Consider the following 15,769-nt stretch of genomic DNA (forward strand, 5'->3'; position numbering starts at 1 on the left):
AACCTTTCTTTATATTATGATGATTTCCTAGGTCATCAACAGCAGCTATTTTAATCCAAGCAGTCTTTTTTTATTTTTCCTGACAGAAGTGCATGTATCCAGTAAGCCAGTGTTGATGAGAAATTATTTATGTCTATACTGACCTAAAACTGAAGATCAAACCATACAAATCTTCATTCTGGAGCTAACACAGGCTATAACAGCCCAAAACCTCAGCGGGGCATGCATGTCCAAGGCTTACTTTTCACCATTTACTCAATCACATCACACGTTTTTGTCAGCAATTAAAATACATTAAAAAAAATCTACTTCTTGCTAATACAGTCCACACTATACTGTTCCTTATACCAAACTGGGATGACCATCAACTCAGAAGGGGGTTCATTCGTCTGAATCCAGGTCAGTGTCTCCTGCCATGGAATGGAAGTCCTCGCTGTCTTCCTCATCCTCAGACAGATGGACCTGACTCAATACACTTGGGCCACAGCGTTGCTGTTCTTCCTCTTCCTCCTCTTCTGAGATCTCATACCCTCCAATACTGCTGAAACTTGTATCTCGTGTGTTGGATTTTGGGTCTGGTTCTTCATAGCTGCCATAACTGGAAGAAAGAAGATATTCGTATTATACCACTGTTTCGTATCATCTGCTGATACAAACACTTCTGTATTTAACTCCTGTAAAAGTTCCCTGGCTTGAAGTCTTTGTGGAACACTCAGAACCACTGTATACTTCAATTCTGCCAGTGGCCCAATTTAAAAAAAAAAACACAGTTCTTCTGATGAAACAGTTGTCTCTCAGCATCCTCATCCTACTCTAATGCACCCAGAGGAGGAAAAACATCACTCCAACACCTTTACTGCGGACAGGCAGGTAGATGGTCGTTCTTCTCTAGTAGGTAGATGTAGTAGGTAGACCAGGTAGGTAGATCTAGTAGGTAGACCAGGTAGATGGTCATCTTCTCTAGCATTTTCTGCTAACTATTGCCAAGGTACTGGGTTGGACTGACCATTTGCCTGACCTGGCATAGCTACCTCTATGGTAATTTATTGGGCAAATATCATAATAGTATCATTGAAGTAATGCTATTAGTAACATTAAAGGACTAAATTTCACAAGTAGGAAAACAAGCAAACCCCAAAGAATCTATAGCTAATACTTTATGTAATGGCCAGAGAAAGAGTAGATTCTCTCCAGTCAGTGCTGTATTTGTTGTTTTCTAATAATGGACCTCCTTCCAAAATATAGACTATGCATGTTCCTATTCATTTGGACTGCAACCAAGCAGTTTCTTTTCAAGTATGGAAATGCTTGTTCTTAAGAGAAAAAAACCAAACCAAACCCCGTGAAGTTAACTGACTAAGTAACCTTTGAATTTCAAAGGCACCTTGCAGTTTCCAAAACAACTTATAAAAGCCTTTATAAGTCTGCAAAAATCACTGTGTACAGGAAATCATCTGCCAAAACCCACTTTTTTTTCTTTTTTAAATTTATATAATGCTTTTATTAGTGAATATCTAACAGCAGAATTGAATTTCTGTCAGTAAGTCGTAAATTGCAATTATGGTAATAATGGCTGCAACATTAAAAACAGTGACAAAAATTAAAAGAAATGAGATAATCTTCAGCTTCTTATGATAAACAGTTCAGAAATCTTGAAGAGAAGGGATTTTCAGCTCCAGTTACCTGATATTACTGTCCTCCATAACATGAGTTGTCTCCCCACCATCTCCTTCATAAGACATCATGCTTTCTTCATTGTCCATGCCCATTCGTGTGTTTTCTTGAAGAACATGAGGTTGTTTAGGTCTCACTGCATTGGGCTCTATATCAGAGTCGCTGCCACTCTCACTCAGCTGGATAGCTGTGTAATAAAGCAATGTTTAGTCACAAATCCAACAGTTTTGTTCTCTCAGTTACATACCCACTCTATTGGTTTAAAGGCTACAATATGGACTGTAAGGCATGTATAAGGTAGCAGAAAAGGTACCTGGAAAGCGATACCACTTACTGAGTGCCCAATTCTGATGTTATTCAAAAGCAATCTCACAACCACCATTACTCTAAAAGACCTTATTTGCTTATCTACTCCAAATAATTTCCCTGTCTTTGCCCTAATAATTTTCAGAAGCCACCACTAACTGCCACTATGAACTTTTCTGCATAGCAAGGTTTTAGTAAAACAGGGAAATAAACTGAAGAACCTCCAGACACCTCTTCCAGACAGCTCTTCCAGTTCTTGATACATTGACCACACTCTCTCTTATTAAACTGAATGCTGTGCTTTTACTAAACTGCCCATTCTTGGCTCTGTACACCAAATCATAGTCTCAGTTTTTCCAGAACCGTGTGCAGTTTCACTGTATGAAATTCAGTTGACCAAATCTTGTCTTAAGTCTGCTTTCTTTTGTGTCTGTACTTAGCGCACTCCTACTCCTCTTTGTTTTCAGTTCCTTTTATGTTCAGCCAGTTTTCTCATCTTGCCCTTTGGTCTGTCTTCCTTTTTGATGGCTAGACCATGTAGCCTATGTAATCCCAAGTAAGCTCTGATCTCTCTAATGCATGTTTCTGTGATGAAAGCATGAGATTAACTGCATTTGCAAACAACCAGTTCCTATTCAACCTTTTATAAAAAAGGACACCTACATGAGAAAGGATTATCTCCCTCTTCATCACTGCCCTCATCATCATCCTCTCCATCAGACATGAGCAAATCTTCATAGAGGACACTGGCCTGGGGCTGCTGTGCTGATCCTTCTTCATCAGCAAGGTCACCATCTGCATCTTCAACTTCCTAGGTTATACAGGGATAGTGAAGGTCAAACAACATATAAACTACTGCTGCCATTTCCAGGACATACCTGTGATTTATTACACTATTCAATCTGAAGTATTCATTCATTTCATAATACTAATATTTTCAAACCACATTTAAAAGTCTAGCTACTGCTATCAATACTGCTGTCTTTCAGGGTGGCAGACACAGAAGACAGCCCTTATACTATGAAAACTTCCGCCATAGGTATGCAAGTCATCATGTGGCTGGGATTTCTGTAAATATACTCACTGGAGCTGGAGTCTTAGGTTTCCCATCATCGTCCTCATCAAATCCTTCAATATCTACATCAGAGTCTTCCTCGCCCAGCCTACCTCGCCCCTGGCGCATCTGAATGGGGAACACAAATAGCAATACCATTAAGGGAGGCACTAGTGGACATAAAACAAAGACTGACATTGGGACCATAACGATGGGTGGGGGGAGTAAAGGGGGTAAAGACAAAAAGAAAAATATATGTATAGTACTCCCAAAGCAAGGATTGCTTCTCTCTTTATTCCAAGATCAGAGAGCAACTAGTCTCCACACACTTCTATCCTCACATGCTCATAGATAAAAAGGGAATCTCCAGCCTTATTAAGCATATTAATTTCCACCATATTAAGCACTTTCTTTGCTCATCGCAATAAGCCTCTTAAACCATACCCCACGAAACAGCTCTTTGGCTCCTTCTCAGAACTACAGCACTGATTTTTCTTCACATTCTTCTTACTTTTCCACTGCTTGTCTTCTGAAGGTTTCAAACTGCTACACGTTCACATTCTTTGAGTTTCCAGTCAATGCTCAGTTGTGCCTGACTGTACACAGCTCACCCGTGATCAGTTTTGCAAGTTGGTTGGAAATTTCCTTTTCTGTCTTAGATATCTTACCCCCTGAAGCATCATAACCACTTCTCATATTTATCCTTAAAAAACAGCTGCTAACACACTATTCAAAAAGACACTCCAATAAAAAGAAAACTGCAGACGGATGGAGAGCAGTAAACAAAGAGGCAATTCTGGATCAAATATCCAGGGAGACTGAAACTAAAAAGAAGTGAAAACTTTGCACGGTCACTTGCCTGTGGAGTGTAGGGACCAGGGGTCATAGGATCAAGACTTTCCAGATCTGCCTCCTCTAATGCTGCTTCCTTAGCAGTAGAGATGTCTCTCTCAAGTTGAGTCAGGTGTTCATCATACTAAAAAGAAAGAAGTTTGCTAAAGTTGCAGAATAAAAAATTCAGACATACAAAAATTTTGCAATAGAGTGAACAGTCCACATACCTCAGCTAAAGTCTGATAACAGATGTTTACAATCTCCTGGGCTGTTTTTGTGTACTGACTGTCTGGGCCTGTAGTAAGAAACAAATCTCTTTATGTATTCTCACATTTGCTCAGTTCCAGCTGCTGAAACAGAACGACTGCTTTTGGTTACACAGCTTTCACTACACAGGTCCCTAAATCCCAGCACCTTCTGATCTAACTAGGAATAGTCAAACCAGCCATCCTCAGGGTATTCAGTCCTGAGCTGGATGACAGAGATAGAAAGCTGACTAAAGTCCCCATAATCCACGAAGAAATGCTTAGTGACCTGGCTTCATTTGGAGCTCGGATCAGATGCCTCTATACAAATGCCTATAGCATGGGGAATAAACAAGATGAATTAGAGATGTGAGATAATAGGCATCACCGAAACATGGTGGGATGGCTCCTTTGACTGGAGTGTTGGAATGGAAGGTTATAGGCTTTTTAGAAAAGACAGGTCCGGTAGGAGGGGAGGGGGAGTTGCTCTTTATGTTAGGGATAGGCTGGAGAGTATGGAACTCTGTCTGGGGACAGGTGATCAGTTAACAGAAAGTTTGTGGGTCAGGGTTAAGGGGAAATCGGTGACGGGACACATTACTGGGGGGATATGTTACAGACCGCCTGATCAAGAGGAACCTGTGGATGAAGAACTCTACAGGCAAATAGAGCATGAGCAGCTTGTGCTCCGGCAGCCAGGAAGCCACCAGCATCCTGGCCTGTATCAGGACCAGTGTGGCAGCAGGGACTGTGCCCCTGCACTGGGCACCGGTGAGGCTGCACCTCAAATCCTGTGTTCAGCTCTGGGCCCCTCACTACAAGAGAGACATTGAGGTGCTGGAACGGGGCCAGAGAAGGGCAATAAAGCTGGTGCAGGGCCTGGAGCACAAGTGTGATGGGGAAAGGCTGAGGGAACTGGGGGCGTCAGATGGAGAAGAGGAGGCTCAGGGGGGATCGAATCGCTCTCTGCAACTGCCTGAAGGAAGGTTGTAGTGAGATGGGGTCAGTCTCTTCTGCCAAGGAACAAGGGATGGGACAAGAGGAAATGGCCTCAAGCTGCACCAGGGCAGGTTTAGATGGAGCTGAGGACCAATTCCTTCCCCAAAGGGTGCTCAGGCATTGGAACAGGCTACCCAGGGCAGGGCTGGAGTCACGATCCCTGCAAGTGTTCGCACAACATGTGGCCAAGGCCCTCTGTGCCATGGGTTAGTGGTGGCCTTTGCAGTCCTGGAGGGATGGTTGGACTGAATGATCTTAAAGGTCTTTTCCAACCTGGTTGATTCTATGATCCTATAAAGCAAAGTTCACATTCAGCTGACAAAGAGCAACCAGTCTGTGGCAGCATTAAAAATATTATTTGGGAGATAGGACAGTTGAAGCCTGCCACAGTCTCAAGGAAACAAATCCCTGAAGCAGAGATGTATACTGAACAAGAAGAAAATCCTCCCCAAAGGTTAACTGCCCCATTTTGCACAAGATGACAAATAAAGCATCATGTGATAGTGAAAATATCACTGTTTAAGCATCTACTTTCTCTGCAGGAAAGGCAAGCTACAATCAAGGTCAGGATTCACAGCTTCAGGTTTTAACAGCACTATAGAACAGGTGCCCAGATGCATTCAGTTAAGTACAGAAGGAAGCTGTAACCTTGTTTTCACCACCTACCATTGTACTTAATGCTGTTGGCAAGGATGAGGTTAACATCATCAAGGAAAGTCTCTCTGCTCTGGTATTTGTGTTTGGAGATATTCTGGAAGAGATCATCACCCAGTAAGTAATCAAGTCTCAATATCTCTCAAGAGGCTACTCAGTTCAAGCTACATACCTTGCGGATAGTCTCCAGATCCATTGGATTAACAATCACCTTGTAATAGTCAGGAACAAACTTTTTGTTAACTGGATGATGAAATGGCCAAGACTGAAGGAAAGAAAACAGACAAGTTTAGAAAGCGTCTGTGTAGAATTTCTTAGTTTGAGCTACAAATTTCATAAAGCAAGTCTCCAGAACTGATTAACACTCAAAATGTATGGGAAGTGTTCATCAGAAGGTGTCTTGAACCAAATCATTTAGCTTCAGGAGGGACACATTAAAAAGATCTACCAGTTGGACTTTTAACTAAACCTGCTGCAACCTGTTTGACCGTAGGAATATGTAATACAAAATACTAATAAGCATATAAAGGACTTTTCTATTTTACATCACTGTTTCCTCCACCACGAAATTAGCGTCCAGCAAGAACACTCACTGCTTGTACAATAAACAAACATAAACCTAGGTCTGATCTTATAATGGGGCCTATATATACCCATTTATCTGTTCATCATTGTGAGATGGCACAGAAAAACTCCAAAATTCTTTCTAAACATCAGAAATGACCACATGGTGACAACAGAGAATGGCACCAACAAATTAAAGAGGACAGGCATTAAGCCCTTTCTGTCAGTCTAACCTCTGCAGACTCTTTCTTGTTCCTTACTCCATCCAGACACAATGCACACCATAGAATGACACTGAAGTCTTGATATGTGCAGTTTTTGATAAGCTTAAAGGCTTTTGGGTTTTTTTAATACTAACAAATTAGTACAAAACTGGGTAAACCTGATCAATTAGAAATCAGCTTATATTTTGTGTGCATCTGAAAGCTTTGCAGAGTGCTACCAAGGCAAGTGCTATAAGCAGCAGCAGAATATGTTTTATAATTACCATGTTTAATGAAAATCAGTGATTTCGTATCAATGGGAAATTGACACAAGAACCATTTAGAAGTGAGAGCAGCAGGAAAAAAACTGGAACCCAGGCTTCACTGGCCTTTTGCTCTAGTGAAAGGGGTGAGTACAGGTGTGCCTGTGCCTTTCAGAAAATCACGAGCCAGCTCCCTGGCAGAGCACTCTTTCAATCACAAGGTAAACATGTAGCCACAGGACTATAATCAACACATTTTGCACATGACACACACATTCTACTTAAGCTACATACATCTGGAACTGCCATCATCTTTTGAGTGACAATGTTATCCAAAATGAAGGAAAAGGCCACTTGATCATCATCATCCAGAAGGGGATTAATTGCTTTTTCTAATCGAGCCAGTTTATCTTCCTTCTGCAATAGAAGTAAGGAACATCAGTGGCTGACCCTAGATTAATAACTGTTAATGTCAAGATACTCTGTCCCAAGAGATTCCCATTCACCTTTTCATGAAGACACTTATAAGGGGGGTTAATAGCCTTGATACAAGCCTACATACAAAATAAACTAGAGTAATAAATGGGCACCTTTTTTTGAGAAAGACTCTAATGTGAACTGCTTACAATTGTAAAAAATCAAATTCATGTTAGGGTAGGGGGGAGTTCCCTTATTATTATACCATTCTCCTTAAAGCCCTGTGTTTTGCCTACACAAGTCTTCTATCCTCAAAATCCTCCACCATGTCTGAACAGCCCTCCCCTCTCTGCTCTGACCACAATTCATACACAAGACTTGCCTCTTTCAGCTTTTCATCACACAGGTCCAGCATGGACTGAGATATTTGTGTCAGTGAGTGCTTTGGCCCTGCAAATACACAGCAAGTACAGTGAGATTCTACAGCCTAATTAAAAAAGGCAATTATGTCACTTAATATGAATTAATTCTTTACTCCTAAAGCATCACTGATTATATTTCTAGCAAGTATATTCTCAATACACACAACTACTCAAGTATAGCATAGATTTCATATGAGAAAAGATTATTTGTAGCAAATATTCACACTTCTGGTATACATTCTGTTAAGGTCTGGAAACCCTACAGGAAAGCAGTTGTGCCCATGGAAGACTGACTTCTAAACCCTCCACTTTTAGCTAGTCTTCAGAGTATACGCCATGAAATTTCTGTTTTCTTCACTAAATCAGTCATGGAAGCAGAACTGCTAAGGAAGGCAAGATGGACATTAAGGAATCATGAAAACTGCAGTTTTAAGTTTTTTCATGATTCCTCACACATGAAAACAAATATTTGCAAGAGAAGCACGAAAAAAAATCTGATTTATTAGGATAAAACAGGGATTTCGCTGACAAAATAATAAAGGAAACAGTAAAGACAAAATCAGTGCTGTCAATGTTACCCTGGATGCTACACAGCCCAGAGAGACAACACAGCTGGGAAGGATTTTTATCTGTCAAATAAATACTTTCTGGACAAATACCTTTCTATGAGTGGTCACAATACAGCTGACCTATAGTTGCTCAATGAATCAGCACTTTTCCTTAGTAATGCATGCTCTCCTGCAGAATCTACTCTTTTTGTTTTCTTTAAACTAGCTTTCTGACTTTCCCAAATGGGGAAAAAATACTGCAAATAGTAAAATATATAAAATCATTACAGTAAACTCAAAGCTGCATGCTCCAAGGGAATGGCTTCAAAAGGTGTAAATTATTCCTATTTGTATTGAAAGACTCATTCACTAGAGCATATTGAAAACATCAGTTCACAAGTATCTCGGCACCCATCCATGTCTGAAAGCAAAAAGGAAGCACAGCCATAATGTATTTTACTGAAAAGAGTGTTTTGCTTAACTTCACCCTGTATGATGGGCATATGCAGGGCTTTGCTTCAATGCAGTTCGACTTAATACCATTCTATGAATTCATGCACCAGTGTCTTCAGTCACACAGGTCCATAACGAAACTTCAGTTACTACACAAAATCACAGAATCCAAGACTGGTTTAGTTTGGAAGGAACCTTAAAGCTCTTCCAGCTCCAAACTCCTGCCAAGGGCAGGGACACCTTCCACTAGAGCAGCTTGCTCCAAGACCCTGGGTCCAGCCTGGCCTTGAACACTGCCAAGGATGGGGCAGCCACGGCTTCCCTGGGCACCCTGTGCCAGCGCCTCAGCACCCTCACAGGGAAGAGCTTCTGCCTAACTTCTAATCTACATCTTCCCTCTGTCAGTTTAAAACCATTCCCCCTTGTGACACCGATAGATGCTCTTGTAAAAAGTTCCACTCCAGCATTCACAGTTATTGTTTAGTTATTGTTAAATGCTAGAGTCCACTTCTTCCTTAGTTATGAATTACTCATTAACGTTAATGTAGGCTTTCTAGTACATCTGGTAAAAACATTTATTGTTGCCATCTCCCAGTGAATTTATTCTGTTTTTCTATTGCTTTAATTATTTCTAAAAGAGTCACACCTCATGCATTAGCAGAAACAGTTTCCCTGTGTTGTTAATAGCCTACCATTGTATGTTGCACTGTTCTTAACAATCAGTTCCAGATGCTCTCGGAACTCTTCTCGGGATGGGTACTGGCGCTTACGAACGTTTTCACGCAGGGTCTGTAAATCCATAGGCCGAGTAATGATCTTATAATAATCTTTGACAACTTTTGGATTTACAGGAGTATGAAAGGGGTATGTCTGAGGATGAAAAGAAAAGAATGAACGTTCATGACACACAATACTAGCACAGCTAATCTAAATTTAATTATCCTCAGTTCAATAAGTACTAACATATACATGATCCCCTTTACACGATCAGCTCCTTAAATGCACCAGGTAATATATGATAAGCTCAGCCCCATGGCAGCTATCACTTTCTTCTACAACATATTTTTAATACCATTATAAGAAGACTCTCACAAACATTTTCAAATGCTATTCTGGGTTATGCAGCACAAAAATTGAGAAACTGAGCCTGAAAATCTCAAATTTTCAATTTAATCTTTTTATCTCTCATGTTTCTGATAAAATTCTTGTCAGAAAAAGTGAAGTAAAGAAGCATAGTGCCATATCTATCCAAGTATTCCATGTTGCTACATCAAACATTATTTATCCTTTTCTGCTTTTACAGAAAAAAAAAGAACCAAAAAAACACCACACATCCTAGGCTTTGAATATATCTCAATACAGAAATAGTCAACAGTATTTTCTGATATGGACATTTTCATCTCAAAAAGATTCTGAGCTGAAATAACTTTAGAAATAATGCACATTGTGTGCAGAGCAGGGGGAAAAAGGAGTGGCTTACACTCACCTGAAAAAAGCCTACCCTAATTTTGCTGTCTACAACACATAACCTACTTCAACGCTATTGCTTAATACACAGTTTTTTTGTCTCATAGCTTAAACTTACATTAGGAAGATCCCTTATGTCATTGATGATGCCCTCCAATATGGACGACAGCGTCACCATGGGATCTGTTCGCCGTCGGTGGATAGACTTGTGAGGACGCTGAAGAAATCAGAGACAGAAAAGTTAAGGCAGTTCCAACATGCAAAATATTTACCCACCGAAATGCTACGCAATTTATTAATTTATTGGTCCATGCAGAGAACGCACAGAAGTAGTAAAGAAACTGGCCAGCAGGTACAAACAGAAATAGAGAAGCTGCCATCAGCTCAGTAACACCTTCACTCACGTTCAAGTAATCACAGTGAACTGTTGTCCCTACTCGCCGCTTCTTCTTTGGAGGAAGCTGCTGTTTGGGAAACTTCAGGACCAGTGATTTCCTGCGAACTTCATCCGCACTAGGCAAAACAAAAACACAGACTGCTTTCTCCAGCCTTTCTGTCAATTGAGACCATTTGCCCCCATCAGCCATTATAGCAAATACACACAGTCAAAATACTATAGTAATAGTCTATACAAAGCCCTGTTACTTTTTCTTGTGATTAATACACTAACGTGTATTCTTCACTAAGCTGTAAATTGTTTTTTCTTACTATCCATCAGTATCTCTGCTTCTTCCATTACCTCTCTATCAGTTGTTTTCCCAAGACAATTTTTGTTCCTTCTACTTTGATGAGTTCTTCATTATCATTATGAATTACTGTTTTTTCCAGCTCTTCCTCCTGCTCCTCTGTCATTGCAACAGGATTAGAAGGTGGAGCATTTGTTTGGTAGTAGAGAGGGCAGAACTTATTAGTCCTCATATGGCCAATTGCACCACATGCTCCACATTTTAGCTGCAGAAGTGTAAGAAAGATAACAGACCAGAATTAGGCTCCTAGTTTAAAGGCAAAGTATCATTAAAATCCTCTAGTACATCACTAGAACAGAAAACTTCTCCAATCCCCAAGACCTGTTAGTATGCTTTATGAACGGATCTGCTTACTTTCAAGTCTGGACGCTCTTTCATTTTCTTGGGCTTCTTTTCTGGAGGACCCTTAAGTTTCTCTTTTTCTTGGTTCCGTTTCAACCGCCGTAATTGTTCCTGGATCCTGCGTCGCTCCTTACGCATTTCCTCACGGTGCTGCTCATCAAATAGAGCAAACTTCCGTCTGGGGGGGACACCAAAACACAACACACAAGGTTTTTCATTCAAGTTGATGATTTACCAGGTACTCTTCTGTCACGTTAATCACTGCACAAAATTCATACTGCCCTCCAAACACACAGCCATTAAATTTATTTTTCTACATAATTACATAAGTGCTGGGCTTTTACACTACAGTCTACATTTCTTCACACTGCCAATAAAATGAAGTAGTCTACAGGCAAAATTGGGAAAAAAAAAAAAAAGAAAAATATATATAAGTCTTACATAAACTCTTCATCCTTTGTAGTCCGTATTCGGCAGTAGGCATCGATAACTGCAGGTTTCCGAACAGTCTCACACCTCACATACTCTTTCCCATCCTCATCTCTAAACGTGCGATAGATTTTGAGGCGACGGCCAGTGGCAGAGGAATTAAGGCTGGTTACAGAGGCAGTGTCATCATCTTTGTGTGAGTTTGCTGAGGCTCCTGAAGCCGATGCTACAAGAAAGTGTTTAATTTACTTTTAACTTCTTTCACACTGTAGAAGCATCATTGTTTAAATCAGCAGATAGTTTCGGCTTAAAAGCTTCCAAGACACACTTCAGGAAAACCTAAGCAATAGATGTCTTTCCCTTGCTTGGTCATACTCTCTTATCATGACATATATTAATCTGAAAGAAAGTCAACTACTGAATTATCCACATGGATTATGAAGACAGAAGGAACAGCTTGTCAACAAGGACCCACAGGTGCCTAAGCACAACCTATAAGGCAACTGCAATTAAGGCCCTGCAGATTGCTTATAGTCACATTGGTTTTCATCATAGGTTTGGAAATCTGGCAGAAACTGAAGTTCAACAATTACTCAGCTCTCCACCATATGTTACAGCCAGTGAGCTAGCCTTGTCTCATGTGACCACAGAGATTTTGTTCAAAATAACAGGTAGAATTTCATAAGGCAAGTCTTCCACATATTCCTTACTAAATTATTACAGTAATTATTTAATTAGGATTTATTCCTGATCTGGGATTACAACAGCAATAATAATGCTGACCCAGACACAGCAGAGTTCAACTTTGCTTACACACATGCAGCAAAAAAGAGTGGTCATGAGCTCCATCATACAGACAGAAGTTCATTCACAGGTCAGATATTTCTACCTGCTAGTTTAGGTACTTGAATGCACTTAAAAGAGAGACATCTCCAGTTGCCCAGTTGCCTTCCAAACACACGGCTACGGAACACAGTGTAACAGACAATATCAACCTACATATTGTACCTACCTGTTTGACACATATAACTGTGTTTACAAACAAGATCCAGTTGGAATACCCTGAGCTGATTGCAGGAACTGTTTGTGAATACATCTTGAGAATATCACTATTCAAAAATACCACTCCACCCCCCCACTACCTTCCCCCCCTGCAAAAAAAAAAAAAGGGAAACTCAAGCAGCAAGCAGTGGTGAATATCTAAAGAAATGCCAGATTAAGTTTATAGCTCAAAATAAGCAAAGCTATGGGGCAAAGAACACTTTTAATGCATTTTCAGCCAGTGACTTCTCAGAAGAAGCACAGATAAGCATGTCTGTACATTCTTCCTGTAAGAAACCCACATTCTCCTCTAAGAGGCCAGATCAGCACACTTTGCAACCTGACACAAAGTTCTGCATACCTTCCCAGGAACATTCTAGTGGCTGAAGTTACTTACACAGCCCCTTTTTGTCTCTCCTGTCCTTTCTGCCCCTCTCTTTGTCATTACCACTGTCTTCTCCCAGAAGCATCCTTTGCAATTCCTTTCGCTCCTGCTCTTCTCTTTCCCGAGAGAGCTGAGAACTAGTTTTCTTGTTCTGTAACATATTCTCAATGTTCTTTCCCATTTCTTCAAAGTCACTGTCTTCAGCTGAGCTGCTGTCTGTGTCTGTTGACAGGATCTCAGTGGATTCCAAAACCCTGAAACAGAAGGCACCTTGAAAGTCAAGTCAGTTACTGTTGCCCTTCCACATCTGTCCCCCAAACCCCAGAATAATCAGCCTGTTACATTCCCAGAAAATCAATGGTAAATATGACACAAAGGTTTGAAAATTAATGTTGCAAGTCACTACAAGAATAGGTATAATATATTCCCTTCTCAGTCCTCCTGTGATCCCCATATCCAAAAGATCAATTGTTCCTAGCCAAATTGTTCCTTCTCCAACAAGTTGTTCTCTTCATCATCAACAGTACTATATTCCCTCCCCACTATCAGGTTTTGGCCTAACAAATAATGCATTAATTCTTCTGGCAGTTCTAAATAACAGGACAGATGGCAAACTGCTGTTAACAAAAAAAATGAACAAAAAAAGACAGAAAGGACAGACAGGACAGGCAGAAGGGCAGGTGGGTGGGCACACAGAGAGAAAGAAAATAAGGGGCCTAACCCATAAGTTGCTATCAACAGCCAAAGTCCTCTTTCTCAGTGCTGTATTTTGTGAGCCCAACCAGCCAAATGAACATCTATACCGCTATGTATCAGTAAGCCCCAGGCATACACAGTGCTGGACTTTCAAGATGGGGACAGGGTGGGGTTCAAAGCTGTAAACATCAGATAAGAACTTACTTATTTTGTAAATCAAAGATGCGTTGACACTCTTCTTTGTACCTCTCCTGATGTTCTGCTACAGAAAACCGAGAACCCCGTGCAAATTTGCTCATAGGACCTTCCCCTGAACGAGCCTGCTCTGTAGACATTGTACGTACCACATCAATCACTTCCCACCGGGACAGCTTCTTTATCTGCAAAGAGGAAGACACCCTAGAAATTCCTGTAGAGACAACTGAGGGAGCTGACTGTGGATTTCAACCCCTTTCCACCCAAGGTCAGAGCAGAAATGACACATCCTTTCTGCTACCAGCTACTGAATCTGTTAGCAAAGAGAACTCTGTAACCTGCTCCAGGTCCATGCTTACCTCCTCTTCAGGCACTCCAAATTTACGCAAAAGCTGTTTGGCATTTTTGAGAGAAAGTCGGCGCAGATCAGCATCTGTCCCAGTCACTGTCTTTTTCACTGGCTGAGGTTCTTTATCATCCTGTTCAGAGAAAGATGCAGCCTACTAATGTCATCAGTTAAGTCTTTCCTAGGCTCATCTTATATTTTCTGTTCCTGGTGCCCAATATTTACTCCATTTCTCCAACATGACTTTCCAGTTATTGCTTCATGTCCAACCCAACCTTGGGGCTATACCTTCTGCTGAGTTGGCTTGTTTGGAATCTTCACATAAGAAAATCCTTCACCACAACCAGTAGGATCTGCTACACCAGTCACTTCAAGTAGGCACTTTCCCTTCATAGCAGCAATGAAGGCTCGTGTGGTGTTCCATGGAGCTGTGCGCACCTGCCAGCAAGAAACATGTCCTCACAATTCTACTACCATCCATGAATTCCAGGCTTTTTATTTTGGATTCTTCCAGTCATACTGAGAACTATTCAACTGACATAATGAGGGGGAATTCCACTTCCTGATCCTTTGGCTGCCCTGATAAAACCTCTATGAACAATCAAGTGCTAGATACCTCACAAAAGGCATTTAAGGCAAAAAGCCTAGTCCTGAAAGGACCTGGCAAGAAAGATTCCCAAACACAGGTATAAGCTTGGCAGCAAATTTCTAAAAAAAGTCACAAGAACATTTGATCTACTGAGTCTGACTTCAAGTATATCCTTTAAAGGTCTCACATTTCTTTCCTGCAATGTAGATTTATATATTGGCATGCATGTTCATGCATCACTCTGACAGTACCTCATCATCAATCTTCATTTGGAAATCTTCTTCATTCTCCTCTTCTGGTGCAAAGAAGGATTTCTCCCCATAACCTGCATCCTGAAGAGAAATATTAGGGAAAAAATGCAAATCAAAAGTCTTAGAAAGGTTACTGGAGGGAGAACTGAAGTATATTATGAATCTCCTATGGAGGCTTGTCATGCTGAACAAACACAATTCCACCAGCAGCTGCTCACAGGAGTCACTGTAACCCACAGTATCACAGATGATACTGTGCAAACTGCCCAGTATTTTGACAAGCTACATAACTAAATACTGCACCCACCATCAAAAAAAACCAAACAAAAACAAACAAAAAAAACAACTGTCTTTCACAGACACATACTGGTTACTATCTGTTGTAGAGCTCCATGTAGGACCATAAGCCCTTTCTCATATCTTCCTTTTGCTACCCTTTAGCATAGCTAATTCAGTATCTAAATAATAGGTGGTAAGAACGTCTCTCTCTTTAAGACCTTAACATCCTTTTCACACAGCAGAAAACCTAGCAAACCGTGCAGTACTCAGGGGCCTAATGTGTCTACTTTATAGCAAAATTAGTTTTAGGCAGAAGGTGTTACCTAGTCTCAGCCTTTCAGAACCACTTGGCAGTAACTTCTCTTAC

General features: G+C 40.8%; 1 protein-coding gene across 2 annotated transcripts in view; it reads right to left on the bottom strand.

Annotated features, from left to right (window-relative positions):
• Positions 1 to 112: 112 nt before the first annotated feature.
• The window catches only part of TAF1 (TATA-box binding protein associated factor 1), a 32,665-nt gene continuing 17,008 nt past the window's right edge, over positions 113 to 15,769 (bottom strand). For both annotated transcript variants that reach the window (XM_031048229.2, XM_031048228.2), the window contains exons 19-39: positions 15,124 to 15,204; positions 14,572 to 14,721; positions 14,297 to 14,416; positions 13,947 to 14,122; positions 13,059 to 13,300; positions 11,633 to 11,846; positions 11,204 to 11,369; positions 10,843 to 11,054; positions 10,508 to 10,616; positions 10,222 to 10,320; positions 9,329 to 9,506; positions 7,596 to 7,663; positions 7,091 to 7,213; positions 5,939 to 6,031; positions 5,779 to 5,863; positions 4,096 to 4,163; positions 3,894 to 4,010; positions 3,065 to 3,163; positions 2,644 to 2,791; positions 1,684 to 1,861; positions 113 to 598 (exon numbers count right to left, since the gene is read on the bottom strand). In XM_031048229.2, the coding sequence (XP_030904089.2) occupies positions 382 to 598; positions 1,684 to 1,861; positions 2,644 to 2,791; positions 3,065 to 3,163; positions 3,894 to 4,010; positions 4,096 to 4,163; positions 5,779 to 5,863; positions 5,939 to 6,031; positions 7,091 to 7,213; positions 7,596 to 7,663; positions 9,329 to 9,506; positions 10,222 to 10,320; positions 10,508 to 10,616; positions 10,843 to 11,054; positions 11,204 to 11,369; positions 11,633 to 11,846; positions 13,059 to 13,300; positions 13,947 to 14,122; positions 14,297 to 14,416; positions 14,572 to 14,721; positions 15,124 to 15,204 (2,943 nt within the window). In that variant the 3' untranslated portion in view covers positions 113 to 381. The remainder of the gene's footprint in view (positions 599 to 1,683; positions 1,862 to 2,643; positions 2,792 to 3,064; positions 3,164 to 3,893; positions 4,011 to 4,095; positions 4,164 to 5,778; positions 5,864 to 5,938; positions 6,032 to 7,090; positions 7,214 to 7,595; positions 7,664 to 9,328; positions 9,507 to 10,221; positions 10,321 to 10,507; positions 10,617 to 10,842; positions 11,055 to 11,203; positions 11,370 to 11,632; positions 11,847 to 13,058; positions 13,301 to 13,946; positions 14,123 to 14,296; positions 14,417 to 14,571; positions 14,722 to 15,123; positions 15,205 to 15,769) is intronic.

This window comes from Melopsittacus undulatus, chromosome 6 (assembly GCF_012275295.1).
Source record: "Melopsittacus undulatus isolate bMelUnd1 chromosome 6, bMelUnd1.mat.Z, whole genome shotgun sequence".
NCBI lineage: Eukaryota > Metazoa > Chordata > Aves > Psittaciformes > Psittaculidae > Melopsittacus > Melopsittacus undulatus.